The 19,223-nt window shown below is 39.7% G+C and overlaps 1 protein-coding gene across 2 annotated transcripts in view; it reads right to left on the bottom strand.

The window, feature by feature from the left end:
- The window catches only part of LOC105201419 (rho GTPase-activating protein 20), a 222,250-nt gene that overhangs the window by 160,375 nt on the left and 42,652 nt on the right, over positions 1-19,223 (bottom strand). For both annotated transcript variants that reach the window (XM_026137835.2, XM_011169422.3), the window contains exons 4-5: positions 4,898-5,087; positions 4,340-4,524 (exon numbers count right to left, since the gene is read on the bottom strand). In XM_026137835.2, coding sequence (XP_025993620.1) covers positions 4,340-4,524; positions 4,898-5,087 — 375 coding nt within the window. The remainder of the gene's footprint in view (positions 1-4,339; positions 4,525-4,897; positions 5,088-19,223) is intronic.

Genomic DNA, 19,223 nt, shown 5'->3' with positions numbered 1-19,223 from the left:
CGGTAAAACGTGCGAACGCGGCTCGCGGTGCGGCCGCAATCGCGCCAATTAATCTCTGCCCGACCGATCTCCTGAAACTACGATTCCCAGGCGAATTAATTACCGCTGCTGCCGCCGCCGCCGCCGCCGCGGCAAATAAGTTAATCGCTGCGTGGTTCGCAAAAATACAAACGACGCAAAAGGGCGTTGGTCTCCCCCGGATGACGCGTTGCACCGCATTCTCGCGGAACGACGCGGCGACGGCGGCCGCGGCCACGATGCGCAGCCCGCGCGTTTCTCGCACGACGCACCTGCATCGCGCGGAAGCCGTCGTATTAAGCTCTTCTCCGTTGCATCACCGCAACGACCGACCACTGTTGCAGCAGCGTGGCGTTTGCGTTGCGATGCGACGGGCAAAAACATAATTTACGACAGCGGCGGTGCAACGCGCGAGAATGGGACAAAGAGCGCCATCACCGACTTGTCTCCCCTCTCTTTCTCTAGCTCTTCAAAATTCTGGACTCGTCAGTCAAAACAATAAGAATGCCGGATTCGACAAAAAAAAAGCCGCTCATTTCGACCGAACTTCTTTGACGAAGAGCTGACGAAACTTTAAACTGCGCCTGTTAAAATTCTCTTCGGAGGATCAATTATCGGACTTCTCGAGCTTCGTATGCCGAGACCGTTCCTACATATTTATCGAGAAAAATCGTTTCGATACATTTATCCGAGCAATCTTGGCAGTGATAAATTTTATTTTTAAAGAAAAATTGAACTCGTCGGAAAGTAAACCTCTTTTCTGTAACAATTTAATATATAACATTCAGAATTACTTTATGACTTTAAATTATAATTTCTCCTCTTATTCTTCTAATCATTAATATATTTATATTAAGGAGTTGCGGAAGAATATCAGTATAAACGTCTCAAATTAATTTGGAATCGGTTTAAACAAATTCAACATTCAATATGGTCATCCGCCGCCCATAGTACCGCGAAAGATTAAGGAAGCACACCGCCGAAGAGACATTCTCTCGTCAACAGTTCCACCTTCACAGGAAGAATCCTTTTGAAGCTGCTTGAAGAGACAAATAAAGCAGAAGCGCCTCTGTTATTCCCGTGTCTACCGAGGAAGAAAAAAGAAGAGAGAAAAGAGAATGAAGAGAAAAGAGAGAGGGAGAGAGAGAAAGAAAACGAGGGACGAAGAGAGACGGGTATAGGTACGAGTACGTCTCTCCCTCGCTTTCCAGATGCGCGATTACTTCTAATTGCTCTCTGGGTGACCGCGAAGTGCCTCCAAAGTGAAATTGCGGCGGCGCAGGCCACGATGAAGAGCAAGCAACGGGTTCCGAATAAAAAGAGCGCGTCGAGAAGAAGCGATTCGAGCGACGCGTACACGACGAAGACGGGAAAGATTGGTCGTGATGCCCTCCTCGGGAACGGCGGGAACAATCCCGAGCGTTTTCGCTAATTAACCTGCGGTTCGAGCCGTTGCGCTTTTGTACCGAATCGAGAAACGCAACGCCATCTTTATAGCACCAAAATTCGGTAAACGCTCTGCGGTAAATCTCCACGCGAAAGACAAAGCGTGACTCGCGCCTCCTCCGACCAGAGATAAACCAGTTTCACCCGTACGGGGTTGGCGTTCTCCGACCGAAAATCAAGTTGAAACGTGTCGCTTTATTACATCACGCTACGATCGACCGCATAATAAAATTGTCGATTACGATAATAAATTGTCAGCGCTGCGCACCAACGTCATTGTCCGCTTCGACTTAAAAGAAAAGAAAGCTCGACTAAATTTGACTTAACAACGTGTAATAATTTTAAATATCAACGGAGAAAAAGTTGCTCGACGAACAAATAAAATCATGTTATGTGTTGTACTTAAATACTACGTTAACTCGAATCTCAGGAGAGTATCATTAACGAAAAGTAATTATTTTGAATGGCCAATACAGGTGCAATATTTGTTATTCCTATTATTGTTGTGCGCGACTATTCTCATTATTGTTAGTATTTACGACTCAATTCGGTCGTAACGTTGAGGAGTGTCGGTATAGATCCGATCTGCCGATTACGATAGCCCCACAAAAGTTGAGTCCGCGGCGAAGATAGTGTCTTAATCACGATGCATGCCCCAAAAGGAAGTTGGCCAGTCACGAGAACGAAGGTCGCGTGTAGCATCCCCCATCAACGGGATTTTTCTCGCGAAATTATCATCTCCACGAGTGGCAGCGGCGACGGCGCGCGGCGGCGCGGCGGCGGTTGCGAACAGGCTGATCGAAGCAACCGATAACCGTTTAATGCGTTCATTAAAATAAAATGTAAATTGTACCGCACGCCGGTCCAAGGTCTGCCGCCGCAGCACCGCTTAAAACGTCACTTCGGCCGAGTCAGGACGAAAATAAAACGAGCGTAGCGTAGGAGATCATAAGTCGCTACAATTAATATCCAGCCGCCCGCAATAATCTCTCTCGGTACAGGATCCCCGAACGTGAACACGATTCACCGCGAGGGAAGACGAGAGAGAGATAGAGAGAGAGAGAGAGAGAGAAAAAGAGAGAAATAGACGGAGAAACGAAGGGAAAGCGTACGAGAGAGAGAGAGAGAGAGCTCCGATTTTTGCGACGTTTTTGTAGGCTGCGCAGCAACTTTGTTATTGATGGCCGCGATGTTGAGCGCGCAGAATAAAGAAGGTAGGCGTTTCCACCCTCGGTTTCGCCTCGCGAATCCCGCGCAACGATCTCCGCGCCGCGGACGTTTTTCACTTTACGAGGCTGTTGCTTGCGAGACGCCAGCGCGCAGCCTCGAAGGTAGTGCCGTCGCCGCGATTCAAGACCCGCGCACCATACGTATACGTATGTATGCCCCGCTCGTCGTCTTGTAAAAGTCAATATTTATGAGGGTGCTAACCACCGTCATCGCTCATCCCAACTCGTTAGCCGGTTCTCCGCCGGCGTGGCTTTGTGTTTACATCCGAAGGACAGGCATCCTCTCTTTATTGTCAGCCCTAAAGAAAACACGTCCACCGTCGCGCTACACGCACGTGGATTCTACTGCTATTCGACGCGGCGCGACGGCGACCTGGTACGCGCCTGGCCCCAGGTTGTGAATCGCCAGAAATCGCATCCGTTTATCAGCGCACGTTCGTACGCGATGTCAGCTATCGATCGTTTGACTTTTGGAAAACACGCAAACTGTCGCTTTGGACACCTCGACCATCGAATTCACCGCGGCTCTAACGCTGAATTTTTTAACGCCAAGTGGTCAAATGTAAACTGTGATGAATCAAACCTAGACAATCAAACGTAAGCAACGCTTGTCATGCGATGCAAGTTCGAATAAAAATGAGAAATGATAGAGAATTACCTGAATCAACTTGATTCGACAGATTTTGCCATCATGACTACTCTTTTAAAAAATTATACGGCTGTGGCTACAGCGAAGTTGCGACTTTCTTATTTAAAAGGAGTGAACTACTATTCGAATAAATATATAATCCCAGAGTGTTTCTATTACAACTATATATTATTATATGTTGTATTATACATTACATTATACTTAAATAGGACAAGTGGGTAGGCGCTGCGTAGCATTCGTTTTTGCTTTGTGTAAAACTGCGCGAGACTACTTTCTCCCGACTGCGGTTTCTATATACCAAAGTATCGATAGTTCTTCAATGAACGAGTAAAAATGATTTTTGCGTGAATTTAACTCGAGAAGTGGTACATTGATACTTACACTTTCTACTTTCGTTTAATCTCACATGAATTTTGCTCTATCAGAAGTTCAAGGCTGAAGTCTCGATTCACTCAAATATTTAATATTAAAATTATCTATGTTAAAAAAGATCCTTCGTCTTCATTTCATCAAATTGAATTCGTTAAAATATCTTGACGCACGTAATGAAAGATCAATATAACATTAATGTCTATGTTTAATTCATCGCAGTTTACATTTGACCACTTGGCGTTTGTCACATATTTTCTCTTTCTCTTGGAAAGGTTGCAGTGACTCGTGTTACGAATTGCGACACGGGACGTACGGAGAAAGGCAAGGTGCTCCGCAGAAGCAACAGGTGTGCAGTGAGGTAAGTCAGTTCACGTGCCGCCATCTCCCACGGAGCTGCTCAACGTTCCTTTCGTTCACTCGAGTCTAGTCCGTCGATAAGAACGCACATGCGTCCAGTAACGTACAACGCAAACCGTACATCTGGCACTTAGATTTACGTCTTGTTTTTTTTTTACTTTTTTACGTTTTACGGTTAAATATTCTTGTCAAAATTCTCTCGCGATTTTATAGAACGCCTCGAACTCAATCAATTTTTATTGTAACGTAATTGTGTTGATTGACTCACCCTCTGGCAATGCTCCGCACTGACCCGCGACAAATCTGCGAGAGGTTGAAATATAACATCGTGAAACTCGGGGTAACTCCGTGCCAGCGGACGTGCGTACAATTCTTTGGCGCTGCACAATACTTCGTGATACTCCTCTTCCGCGTGCAATAACTTCTCTGTAGCCCTGTATCTGCGATCAGTATCTGTAAAGCAATTCCATATCGATTTCGTTACAAGAGCAATTATGGTACAAACAGTCATTTTTCGTTTCATGTTAAAAACAATTTTAATGTGTATAGCAGATGGACATGCATAAAATTATTGTTATAAATGTAATTTAAATACTGTGAATATTATAAACAATTATAAATAATTCTGATGAAGAAAAAAGTTAAATAAAGTTTTGTGATCAAATTTTAAGCAATTAGGCAATTAATTAAACAAGTTAGTTTTTTATTATAAGTCTTAATCGAATCTTCAAAAGTCGCAATTTAATTTCTCTTTCGCTTCATGTAATTTTTAAAAATTAAAAAATAAAAATTGCGTAAAATATGACGAAAACTAAGGATTGATTACCTCCAATCGCGTTGTATTGCCTTGCAGAATCTTCGATGAGTAGAACTTCGCCATGTAGAAGAGCTACATCGGCCGCGGGATCGACTTCGGCCCTCGAACCAGCGAGCAGCAATCGAGGCCTGCAAACTCGATATTTCAAAAGTATCGGAGCGACCACGGAAGAAATAGCTCCAGGCGATGTGGCTGACAACTGTAACAAAATAACAGCCATCGTTAACTACTTTCGAATCAAACTGTCGGAATTCACTTGTTCAAGTAAATCGATAAATTCTGGCTCTTTCTCAAGAGATTCGAAAGCTCTTTTTTTTCTTCTTGTTTCTTTTTTTCATACATTTCAAGAGAATAATGTAGCTTTATATAACTTGTAACTCATGTAGCTCAAACGTAATTCATAATCGCTTAAACCAATAAATAGATGACATCAAAAGTTTGTACTTATTATTCCAAGTACAATTAATAGTCATTTTACGAAAGATCGTAACTGAATTAAGAACATAGGAAAATAACCAAATTAATAAAAACGTATTCTAAATGCGCCAGAGGGAATTAGGTATTCTCTACAGAATTAATTTAGAAGAATCTCCTTTGTGCGAAGGAGACTGGTCTGCTCGCGAGACGAAAAATTCGGAATGTCCTAATTACACGGGGGAACGCTCGCCTTGTAAAAAGCGTCGGGTGTCGGGGCCGGACGTCCCATAACTTCGCACGGTAGCCCCGGCGGGTTAATCACAGAAATCTCGGTTGAGGAACGCGAAAACAGCGCATAATTAAACCGGGTCCGCGTGATATTTACGGTCTGACAATGTAAGCGACGGACGGCGCAAAGGGGGATCAGATAAATTTCGAGAGCCTGAAAGTCTACATATGTGGAAGATGGTGCGTCGACCCCATCGCTTTCGGTGGCCCCTCGTGGTCCACCAAGTCGCATACAGAGCGACTGCTCGACGCGTTGCATCGGGTATGAATATGTATAATATGATAATTGTCCGACCATAATTCGCACAAATTCTTCAGAAATTCCGATATACGTGGAAGTACAGTTGCTTTTTTACGCGATAAATCCGCGATTTAACGAGCCGAGGGTGGTGAAGTTGTCAGGTGAAATCAAAGGCCTGTTAAAGTGCAAATAAACCCGTTCAAGTTTTTAAATGCGTGTATATCTCGAATAATCATATTGTATCGTATTTCTATTGTGTATATTGTATTTTTTTTTTTTTTGTTTTTGTTTACAGAAACGACAAACCTTTGTTTTCACAGAATTATTCTACTCAGCATTAACGATTTTTTAAAAGCAGCTTGTGCAAGATAACTAATTGAAAGGAAATAAGACAATTTTCAAAAACGCTTCCATCATTGAGAGTTTTTTGCTTTCCCTCAAACTATCGTTAAAATTTTTTAAATTATTATAGTACTAATTAAAACGTTGCGTTATTTCTTAAACTTTTATTTCATAAAATCACTGGAAGCCTGCAAATGCTCCTAGATAGCTGTAATAACGGGCAAGTTTCTCCAACCCTAACATCACATGTAGATGCCGATACGATTATATAACCGTTACATAATGTGACATTAGAAATCGAAGGTCAGGCCAACATCATATTCTTATGTCACGTAACGACGACCACACCGTCGTTTTCGTGATCGTAATTAAACGAGCGAAGCCAGAGCATTTTAATCGATACGATGAAAAACGGAATGTAATTCCGCCGCATTGCCGTTGCTCGTTTGCCCACCCAATCTTCGTTCACGACCTTACGGGTAACCTTGCGCCATCGACGGCGATTATCGAAGCCCCAACACGTCACAACAATGCAATTCAATCGTGTTTTAGCAATACAGCTAATTATTATAATAGCAAAATTATTTAAACGTTGCTGGATTGAAGATCTACAATACAATTTTACTTTGAACTTTAAAGAGCAATATTTCAATTTGGAGAAAAGGACTGTGTAGCTGATGATTCGCAATTATATCTAAATTTGCTTACAATCAATTCTAAATATTCCCAGTACTTTGTATTAGAAGGACATATTTTCTCATTCAAAATTCCTACACAAAGAAAAAAATTCTTCTTTCTTTAAATTCAGTAATAGATTCCTATTTATTTGACTGAAATTTGTTTCAATAAAATAACATATACTTATACGAACCATTATTTATTTAAATAAAAATTTTGTCGTCTCGTTAAAAAAAGAGTCTATTATTTGACAGAAATATCGCTATTATTTGAATATACTATATTTCAACCAAATAATATATTATTTGACTACAATAACTATTATACTATATAACTATTACAAACAATAAAACAAATAATGTATTTATATGAAAATAGATTGAGAATATATCTTTCGTTTCAAACAAATAATTTATTTAAGACAAAGATGTATATTGTTTCAAATTCAAACAATCGTACTTATTGATTCACACATTGGCATGTTTGGACCATTCTAAATAACAAATGTGTTTGGATACAATAATATTTATTAAGTTTGAAGAAATCATTTTCTCTGTGTATAAATGCGGGATGTAATTTTGGGAATTAAATCTAGGTCTTTTGCTTTGACGAGCATCTGCTCAATCTATCCAGTATTTTTAACATCGAACGTCGATTTGTTTCTAATCGCGGATAAACAAACAAAATTCCTTTTATACTCGAATAATTGTCTCGTGTCGAGGAAGAGCAGATGAGGAGAAAGGGCAAGCGAGATTAAGGAAGATGATACCTTATGATCGCATGATCCCCAAGATCGACGATACGATCGCCGTGATTCGGTGGAATCCGGCAGTAAGGAGGATTACACTTTAAGTACACCGTTAATCAGGTTGCACTTTTTTTTCTCCCGTTCTTTTTTTTATATATACGCAACGCAGTCGATTCAGGCATTCGGTTTTTCCACGATTTGCATACGAACACGCGTGATATGGAGACAGGCGCATTCTTTCCGGCCAGGTCCAGATGGATATAATAATGCGAAGCGAGTCGCCGTTATAAGAGAGCCGTATTAATTAGCGCTCGCGCCGTCACGCAGTTGTAACGGGCTTCGTGGTAATTTTCTAATCACTTAATCGCACACATAATTTACATGCATGTTTATTTTTGAGCTGTCAATATGATCGACGCATCGCGTGACACATTTACGGAAGAAAAGAAAAAAAAATCAGCTACAATCAATTAACATTTATTAACTGCCATCTCTCATCATAAAATCATTCAGAGAATAATAATTTATTTTGTTTCACTGCAAATTCTATGGTAATTAAAATAATGTATTAATATCTTCTCTCATTGATAAAATAATCGTGCTAAGAATAAACATTCTCGTAAATTACGCTTCAATCGTAATAGTGATAGACTTTCGAATTTTTTATCAAAGAAAAAACTTGACACATTTGCGGAAGAAAAGAAAAAAAAATCAGCTACAACCAATTAATATTTATTAACTGCCAAATCTCATCATAAAATCATTCATATTATCATTATGAGAATAAAGAATAACAATTTATTTTGTTTCAGTGCAAATTCTAATTAAAATATTGTATTGATATCTTCTCTCTTTAATAGAATGATCGTGCTAAAAATAAACATTCTCGTAAATTACGCTTCAGTTATAATAATGATAAACTTTCAAGTTTTTTATCAAAGAAAAAAAAATTAGAATGATAAATTGACCAGATAAGAGTCGGTTGTTAAAATATCGTTTAGTCCGAGGCATTCTGTACCTGCAAGTGCCAGTTACTAATGATTCCCACGACATCGAGGAAAGTGTCGGTCATCCGTGACCCCGCGACACCATTGAACTCGTTAAAACGACGTAACGACGATGAGTCGTTGAATCGTCATGCATCGCTAGTCATACGATTTCGCATTCGCGACGGAAGAAAATTGAGGTGTGTATTTTCTCTATCTAGTTATCTGTGACTTGCATTTCAATCCAAACTGCATAACGCTACTCGAGCCTCATCCCATTATCGATACTCATCTTCCTCGTGTGTTCTTACCCCGCATGTGCGTATGCATGCGAAGTGTACGTAGCCACATTTTTTCACTAACCAAATTTCCTTTCTGCAATACGCATCTGAAAGAGGTATCGCGCGATCAAATTAGCGAGTATAACGCGCGTCGATCGAGAGGATTCGGCAGCATCTCGCGGAGTAATGTCCCCGCGGGATTCTCCGATGTTGTATTTATGCGGAGAACGCGTTATCCCTTCTCCTGCAGGCGACGCACACGCACGTACGCATGTACGTGTACTCTCGAATCGGAGAGAGGAGACCGCGCGTCCACTCTCGCTTTTAATAAAGCCAAACCGGAATCGTAAAGCTGAATCTAAATTGCATAATTATACCGGTCTACGTCGCTCCCTTACTCCAACGACTCTCGCATCCCCTCTCATCCTCTCTCTCTCTCTCTCTCTCTCTCTCTCTCTCTCTCTCTCTCTCTCTCTCTCTCTCTCTCTCTCTCTCTCTCTCTCTACGTCTTTTCCCCCTTTTTCTTTTATTCTCTTTTTATTTAGCGATCTTTTTCAAACTCGTCTTTTCTATTCTCTTCGCTTCCATTCTGCGAACAAAGATCGAGAGAATAATGATCGACATTGTTGCAACACTGACGGCAGCTGGCATTTTCACCGGTTTTTCAAATCTAGAATAACAAAACGATATTATCAAGTACTAAATAAAACGAGTATTCGAGAGAGAAAGGTAACTACCGAACGGATGTGTGTCGAACGGACGACGCGAGTCATTTGGCCCTTTGACCGGCCGGAAATGACTCTTCGAGATTGACTCCTAGAATTTACTTTCTTCTCGCACCGCTTATTCATTCCAATTATTCGGCCCAGTGACTTCGTATGCGCGGAACAACGACACTCGCGTTCTTCTCGGCCGACATTTCGCAAGATTATCCCCGCGAGTTGAAAAGATTTGCAAGATTCGCGTTTCGGAATCGCGATACGCTCGAAAGGAAACCACGTTGTACGACGCGTCGAGCTAATCTATCCGCGAATCCGCCGCCGCCGATCGCTCTCCCATTGTTTGGTGAATCACCTGTCGATGTCGTTGCACTTTCCCCGTAATGCAGCACCACGACGATCGACGCACCGCGTGCATGATGAATCGCGTGTATGACATGCGTAATCGACAGCCGCGATTCAATAAACGCGGACGCGTGCTCCGCGGAATTTCTACGGATATACCTGCGCGCGTACGCGGACCAATCAAGCGGATTCTTTGAATTCATTTTTTTTTGTCTCCTTTTGCACCCGCCATGACGAATGATGGATCTCCCATCGGCTGCGTTAAATAGGCGAGTGTACGTGTACGTGTATACGTACAGCGACTCGTTCGATACGAAACGCGCATGCATGAGCATCCTGTCCCTCCCAGACTCATTACGAGACAATGAGCGTCGTTACATCGATCACAGGCCAGGGCATTCTGCCGAGACGGAAGAGAGTAGACTGTTTCGCGTGAGCAGTAGTGGATTTAGAGCTCCCGTCACACGTTCACAAACTCTAACGAGTGAAATATTCTCTCCGGTGTAGAAAACAGTCGTGTAATTAAAAGACTCGTAACGATCTTTTCAACATAAAACTGTTTTCCATAATATTGAATTTTGATAAGGACAGAAAAAAACGATCTAATAAGAAAATATAAAAAAAAGCTGTAAAAAAAAAAACTCTCGTTTTCAACGTCATTCGAAATATCATACATGACTAAATTAAATTTCGTAGAATAGTTAAAGTTTTATATAATTATACTGCATATTATTTACCAATATTTCATAAAAATTAGTATCTTTCAAAAAAAGAAATGTTTTAGAAAATTTAGTCTATTAAGAGCAAAACTGCTAAGTCCGCTACTGAGATCAGAAATCGAGCGGTTGTTGCGATTAATTTCGCCAGAAGATGGACTGCGGTAAATTTGCCCCGAGATAATGCACAAGAAACCACTAATCGTTTTGTGCAATAGAACGTACGTAGACATTACAAAAGACCGAAATCTTCATGATACAATTTTCCGCGTGTATGTGCGCACGTAACATTTCCTTTTAACGGAAGACTAGTAGTACAAGTACGGAATAAACTGAATAATGCGCTACACGGTAGAATTCCATTTATCAAGATATTTCGTTTAACAGAGAAACATATAAGACGCGTGCATCAAAAGTCCATCATTTATCTTCGTAATTGCGATTAGGTAGACCAAGCTGGTCTTAGGTAGTGAACGAGTGGAACTGAGGACCTTGAAGTATGAAATTTAAAGAATTATAAAGTTGCGAATTCATGATTTTATTATCAATAAATTCAGTAAATTCAGGATTCTATGTAACCACATTTTATGATGAGATAAAATAACGTTACATATGTAAAAATCAATAACACAAAATCCATAACACTAAAATGCAAGTAAACAATTATAAATCCAAAAACTTTCCACGTAAAAAGAAAAAAAAAAAGATTTTCTCTCAAATTCTATCGTTAACAAAATTACTTAGACATTGTATTTTTATTGTTACCAATGTATTTTATAAACTTGCTAATGCATTATTTTTTTACGCGGTCACAAAGAAACGAAAGAAGCTGCCACTCGATGTTCACCACGCGCGAGCAGTGCATTGCCTCCTGCTGCTCGCCAACTAGTTGCTTAAGCACCATCGCTCGTTACTGGAGTCAAATTTGTCACTTTAGTAAATCACATCTCCGATGTCATTATTCATTCAGCCACGCCGGAGGAGAATTAGAATAGAATGACCACGGCAGATGATTACTCGAGTCGAGCGCGTGTGTCCGACATTATTTCATAAACATTGTCTGACTGATAGAGTCCACTTCTCTCGAGGCATTTCGCTACAGTACAGTTGTTATCTTTGTCTGGATAATGTGACACTTGTCTTATAAGAACTTAAACAGAGGCTCCCAATCGCGCGAGCGACAGAGATTTCAACAATTTACACATTTACGCATGGATTACGCATTAGAGATTAGTAGAACAAACGTAAATCGTAGATAAACGTATCATGTATGAATCTGAAACATTTTTTATGTTTCGAAATGATAAATATACAATACAATACTTAAAAAAGTGTAAAAGTATATTGAAGTAATATCTCAATCTTCCAAGAAGAAAAAGAGAAATCCTACCAGAATTATGAATGACTTGTAAAGAAAATTTCACTTTCGAGATAAATGTTGTAAGATAAATTCGCGAGCATATCTGTGCGTGAACAAATTAATCCTTTTAATAAAGCTGTAACAGTATATCACGAATTACTAAGGTTGATTACAAAAATTAGATCTGTTCTTTCTCATTAACGTGCCGATTAATGCAATTTATTACCGTTAATTATTTATTAGCGTTAAGATGCGCGAAATAACCTGAATTTGCCGAAACGTAGTCGATAACCGATAGGTTTTTAGCAGTTTGAGAGCCGTGATTGTCATGTAACCAAGAGAACGAAGGCCATTCTCGGTAACTATATATAGCTTTACTCTGAGGTGGCATGGACTGCAGTGTTAGCGTGCACACATGAACACGGGTTATGTCTATAAAATATAGGTCGCTTCAAAATATCGTTACGACGCTGACGTAACGTTCTTACGAAAATTCTATTTTGCGATGATGAAACATGTCCTTAATTTCACGCACTGATAAAGTTCGTAACGGGATAGCGCCATGCTTCATATTTGACAAGTCGCGTGAAATATAAAAGTGGAATATCGATCGGATGTTAATATTTCTTCAACGCAAAGAAAGGTAAAGATAAAAGAAGATATGTGCCAGTTAAATTTGCTTATTACCAAATGTCGCTAGATTGTACAATCGTATAATTTTTTAAGCAAGTATCAAAGTCAGAAATAATCTAAAAAAAAAAAAAATTAAAAAATTGGTATAAGTTAAATATAATATTTTGTCAATTATGAGATAATTAAATAACATAATAAATAAATAAACTAAAAATTAAATGAATAAAAACTAAAATTGGTCAATCGTAGCAATTTCATAAATTTAATAAAAAATCAATCTCGAGGGGGAAAAAACTGCATCTTTGAAAGTGACGGTAGTCATGTCGTGCTGACGTCGTCGTACTACCAGCGTGAAAATTAAAGCTACCGTCGATATGTTTAAAAGAACAGCAAAAAGTGTTTATGTGGGTATGTGCAGGTTCTAGGCCTCGCCCATGTTAGAACGACCGAACAACCGATTCGCCGAACCGCGTACCTTTCGCTTAAGAATCGGAACGAACCGCGACCGATCACTGCGACGACAAATGAACGCAACTATGCGAACGTAGACTGCGGCGAGAGATCTCTTTTGCCCGGAGCGCGATCGCGCGCTCTCCGCTCCGCTCCGATTCGTGAGAACGAGCGTGAATGAAAAATCGCCATTCAGCGCGCGCGATCGATTCAGTCGCGCGTGTTGCATTAAACATGCACGATTCTGAAAAGCCTCGTCCCGACTGAAATTGCACTGAAACGCGAGAATTTTCGACGAACGTGGAATTACGCGTTTCAAATAACAAGCGTGACCGAAATGATCCAAAGTTATCTATTTGAATGAAAAATCGGGCGCAAGATGAAAATCAATCGGTAGTATACAAGATCTATTTCTGATATCTTAATTCCAAGTAAAATTTTCAAATAATGGGAGACAAAAGTACACGTCAACTAACATCGTGCATGCGTGCGTGCGTGCGTGCGTGCGTGTGTGTGTGTGTGTGTAAATTCATATGAAGGATGATTCAAGGATTTACAAAAAAAAGGTATTATGCAAAATCAAAGATTTGTAGAACCAAAGGTTCGTAGAATCAAGAATTTATGGCGTCAAAGAATATATGGTAGTAAACAGCTAAAGCATTCCTATCTGGAATTAAGGATCTGTAAAATCGAGAGGGACATGCGGGATTCTGGTTCTACGAATTTTGTTGTGGCTCTATATTTTAGTAAAATAAAACATAACGAAACTCAAAGTCATAAAATTAAGGATTTGATACGCTGACGCAGATTAAACTGTTTTACACTTAAAAACATATATATCAGGATTAATAGACTCTTGAAGAATAAAACATATAATTTAAACGAGTTATACAGGGTGGTCAAGTACTCTAAAAAATTTTAGAGGCTATTCTTCACATTAATTCTTAATAAAAACTTCATATGATCATACGTCCAAAACGGTTTAGTTTCAATAATACAGAATGTCAAAATTTTATTTTATTTTATTTTTTTTCAAAAATCTCAGATTATTTTGGTGAAATTTTGTGTAAGTTTGAAAGACAGGAAAGCTTACTTAAGGTCTAACATTATTTTATTAAATTAAAAACAGGCTCAAAGATCTTTGAAACTATAAACCGTTTCGGACATTATGGTCATATAAAGTTTTATCTTAAATTAGCGTGAGTAATCACCCCTTAAAATCTTTTCAAATACTAAACGACCACTCTATACATATCAAAAATCACGATATATATATATTAAAAATTGCTTTTATTAATTAAAATATTTCTATGCTCAGTGTTAAGCAAAGTTATTCTTATTATTTTATGATTTAACATTGTGACTCATAGTCCATCATGGTTTTTTCAATTATTATTGCAGATCAAAAACTTCCCGTAATTTATATTTTAATCGAAATTCGAGAGAGAAAAGGAGAGAGAGAGAGAGAGAGAATATGAGTTTCACCTGTGCTAGAAATTGCACCAGCTATAACACGCGGAAACTTTGTTGCGATGATAATAAAGCAATTTTTATTCTTCTGGATAGAAAGCTGTGACCTGCAAAATGAGTGACAGGAAGTACGGATTCAACGGAATTTCCGCTAGTTAAGTTTCGAGGCTAAAGCTCTTAATGACACTGTTTACGCTTTATGTGATCTAGTCATAGATGCAGGGACGTAGGAATCTTCTATGTTGGAAACAATACGTAAGCTATTGCATTATAAAGCGAGAACACAGGAAACCAAGAACGTTGGAAAGTACTTTTTTACTTTTGCCCGTGTGCAAACGTATAGAGTAAGAAATATTTACAGATTAAAGATCGATACGTCGAACAATTCATTGGTAGATATATCGCGTGAGAAAAATATCGATATTAAAAATAGAAATTAAATTTAAAGAAACGTAAAATCCTCAAGAATCTAATAACAAGTTGCATCAATCTTTCGTCAATCAGAATTGCCATTAAAAGTGGCATTTCCAATTACGTATAAACGTGATCCTAAATAAAGTCGTGCTTGAACGAACGCAAGCACGAGAAGCCATTCTTTTAAGAAGAATAAGTACGTTCTCGACATTTCGAAACATAATTCTTCTAGCCGAGACAGACAGGCGGATGAATCACATCTAGATGTGCATTACGTTCCGGTAAGGAAGACATGCGGCCCTACAGGCAATTCCACTCCCCCGGATCATCACACCGTGTCTGTCGTATTTCCGTGCTAATAGCAGTTGCGAGATTAGCAGCGTGAACAACACTTAGCTGCGAAGGCGGTGATTATCCTCATGACGACGATTTCAACGTGGCCCGGTTTGGCAAGGAGTTCCGTTTACGTCTCGGTTCGCGCAACCACGGGCCGTATGATTCACAAACTGCGCGCGGGATCATCGAAACGTCTCCCCTCTTTTCGCTCTCTTTCTCTCGTCTTCCTTTTGTCTTCCTTTTGTCTTCCGCGGCGCAAGGAACGCAAATTACCTGTTCTCCGAGCGATAACGATTAAACGCACTTTTCCGTATCCGTCGAAGGAGGGAAGAAAAAAAAACGGATTCTCTCGCGCAATCGGCGAGCTATAATTTAAAGTAACTACTGTTGCACCGGCGCTCTGAGATCGGCCAGTGAATATTCATTTATATCGTGCCATGCGTATAAACGCGCGCGAACGTGACGGCCTGTGTTTGACTATCCGTAAATTCCGATTACCGAAGGACGGCGAATTGTATGTGTTATTAATGGCGAATTCCGCGCATATACGTTACGCCGCCCGACCGTTTATTATCGACAACTCAACGGCGCGTGGCGTGAGGTTTCTCCTTAGCTGTCCGAGAGAAATGCGCGTTGCGAAATCCGCGATTCTCGATTTATACCGTGCCGAACGTTGTTTGATTGCCTTGGCCGGATCGCGGATGTATTACCTCAACGTCATTGTCCGGCCCAACGATGCACTTTCGACGCCCGCGTAAATCACGCGCGAGCGCGATGCGTGCGCACAGCGTGCATCTAAATTTGCCTGACCCAATGGCCAGGGGCCACTGATCTCCATCGTCGAAAGTGAATTTCCTAGAAACGTCATTTCGAAGCGCGTAACCGCGCGCTGCGTTACGTCGTCGCGCCGCACGGCGCCGTCCGCGATCGAAAATAGATTTTTCGTGCAGCTCGTAAAGATCTCTCACCTTTTGTACTGTCACACGGAAATACAACGAGCCCTGATAATATACGGGATATACTTGGAAAAATAGATATTCTTACCTACAGCATTTCGTTTTAATCAAAGATTTTAATTATACAGACCATCTTTTATTTTTGTAAATTACTAGGTAAAGTCACCTATTACGAGATACCTTTCTTTTAAAGCTTATAATTTATTTAATTTATATCATTATCTACTAATTTTATGTACAAATTATAGTAAATGTATTTAAGTTCCATCGTCAAAAGTTAGCAACCGATAGTTATACTTTGTTGTATATAAAATTTTTTATCAAAATTGCCGATTTTGTTAATTCAAAAAAAGGGTTCCTATTATGAGACACAAAGGTTTTTTTTATATAAGATGGATCTTGTCGACTTGAACCTTACTAGATTCAAATTAGCCTCCAAATTAGACTCAAAATCTAGTTTACCAATCAAATAGCTCTTTTGATACTTAAAAACTTTTGTACATAACATTTTTCTTTAAAATCCATTCTCTTCGAGATATTTAAAAATCTCAGTGCTAATAAATGTCAATGAAAAACTTTATTATAGTATTTTAGAAAGCTCTCAAAGTCTGAATATGCAATAATAAATGGGAATTTTTTAGTGTTTTATATCATGAGTTCCACGCTTTGTGGTTTTACAATCACCAAATCTAATATTTATAATTAAGCAAATCATCAATTTATTTTCAAATATGTGTTTATTTGATAATAAACAAAGTTTAAAGACTCATCTCAATAAATTTTAATATCATCCAATTTCAAAAGTGTTTTTTTTCAACCACTCCACGCAATTATCTAATAATGAATTTTCTACTAAATAGATTTCACCTCAAGAGTAACAAGTTTATGATGGTACCAACCACATGCGTTTATTAATGTAGCAGAAACCTCGCTATCTCATATTAAGAACCTATCCCATAATAGCTACGTAAATTAATAAAATTTTATTACGCTCAATCGCAAAAAATGTAAAAAAGAAAATTTAATAAAACACAAAAATGATTTGGGAAAATAATCCGAGTTCTTCCTTCACACATTCGAAAAAATTATTAAAAAATAGTCGCAGATGTTCATAATAGATAAATGCAAATAATAACAGGTATAATTTACGCCGCGGAGCTAATGTGATAAGCACTAAACGAACCATATTAATTGTTCGGAAGATAACAGTAAAAAAAGACGCGCCCACCGCTCCTCTCTCTCTCTCTAGGTCACCAGGAGGATCCTTTCTAAACGAAAAAGGCGAGACGAATGCGCCGCCGACGGCAAGGACGATTCGCGTGGGTGGTTTCACGTGTGTGCGTGTCGATTTAACGGTCGCGGCTTTTGCCAATGTGAAGAGAGGAGGATTTGCCGTGTAATAACGGATTAGTCCATCTTTTAAGTCGACCCGCGAATCGATCCTGGTAAAACCCTACGCAATCGCAACATGATAACGGGAACGATGTATGAGCGGTTTGACCTTACGAATCACCTCGAATAAGATATGTATTAATCTTGTACGTTAATCTATCGTTTAACCATTACGACGTGAAGGTTGAAGATGTGTAATAGTCGAGATAAACCACCGATTAAAATTTTTTTCATTGGAAGTCTGAATTGTTCTCGAAAGTCCTCAGTAGTAGCTTTTTAGAAAAATTCTATTCAAAGATATTAAGACCCGAATAAAGCAAAAAAGCAATGCTAATAAAACTGTAAAATCGACATCGAGTACGTTCCAATTAATTTCCAGAATCAATTGACAGAACTCTGAAGAAAAGTTGAAGCTCCGTCAATTATACGGAAATTCTGAAAATTGGACGCCAACTCCACGACGACAACAATTTTTCAGTTTTTATCTTACGTAATTCTTACACAATACTACGCATCGAATGAAACTGTAAGAGAAAATCGATTAAGAATGTAATGATACCTGGCAGTGGGGAGGAAATTGGACGAGTGCGGTGAAGTCTTTCGTTTAGCCGAGCCCGACGCTGATATTGTTGTTTCGCAATAGCTCACGCAGTTGTGTAGAGAAGAAACACCGGTATCTTCTCGAAGATGCAGTAAATTTCTATCTGCTTTCTAGACAAGCGTAAAGCAGCTATTTAATGTCGCGCACAATATTACAGCCGGAGTGCGTTGCAAGCCTCGGGGTTTAACGGCCTGCGATTTCCTGACGATGGCGTAGAAGGAAAAAAAAAATAGAAATAAAAGAATCGGGCATTTCCTACGCGTATCACTCGCAATTATATTATCGCGCCAGATCTCGTCATTGAGAATAGGCGGCGTTTTCAAACGAGCGCGAGGTCGATGCTTCGGCATTGAAACGATAAAGTCGACCGTGGATTAGAAATTAAGAAAAGATTGTAGCGGTAGATGTTTCCCCTCTGATAAAGCCCGGCCGGAACTTATCGCGCTCGCGACCTTGTCCTTCCTGATACTTTCTTTACGACCGAAAACCGTCCGTTTCTCTCATTCGCGATTGCTAGATGCCGAGGCGGTCGTCGCGTGAAACGCGAAAGCGGCAAAACTCGGCAAATATTTGCCATTCGGGAATGGGCAAGCGTGAAAAAAGTTACTGATGAATTTCACGCTCTTAAATGAACCAACGTTTAGAGCGAAGGACGAACGGACGGACAAAAAAGACTGACTGACTGACTGACTGATATTGCGTGCATGGAATTTGGGAGCCCGTTGATGACACGCAAATTTTATGCGCGCATTAAAAAAAAAAAAAATGATGAGGGCGAAGGGTATCCTGCGTCCTGACTTCATTTATATTCCACTTCATTGTCAATATCGGGAGAAATAATCGGCAATTCTTGTAGGAATGTATTATTATCTTGAACGGAGAGTCGTGTGACCGAGAACGGAACACTCGGTCTGTGTATTCAGCTGCGTTTCGGTTTCCTCCCTATAATATTTAATAATACA

This window comes from Solenopsis invicta, chromosome 11, assembly GCF_016802725.1.
Source record: "Solenopsis invicta isolate M01_SB chromosome 11, UNIL_Sinv_3.0, whole genome shotgun sequence".
Taxonomy (NCBI): Eukaryota; Metazoa; Arthropoda; class Insecta; order Hymenoptera; family Formicidae; genus Solenopsis; species Solenopsis invicta.
This window is presented reverse-complemented; position numbering and strand designations above follow the sequence as displayed.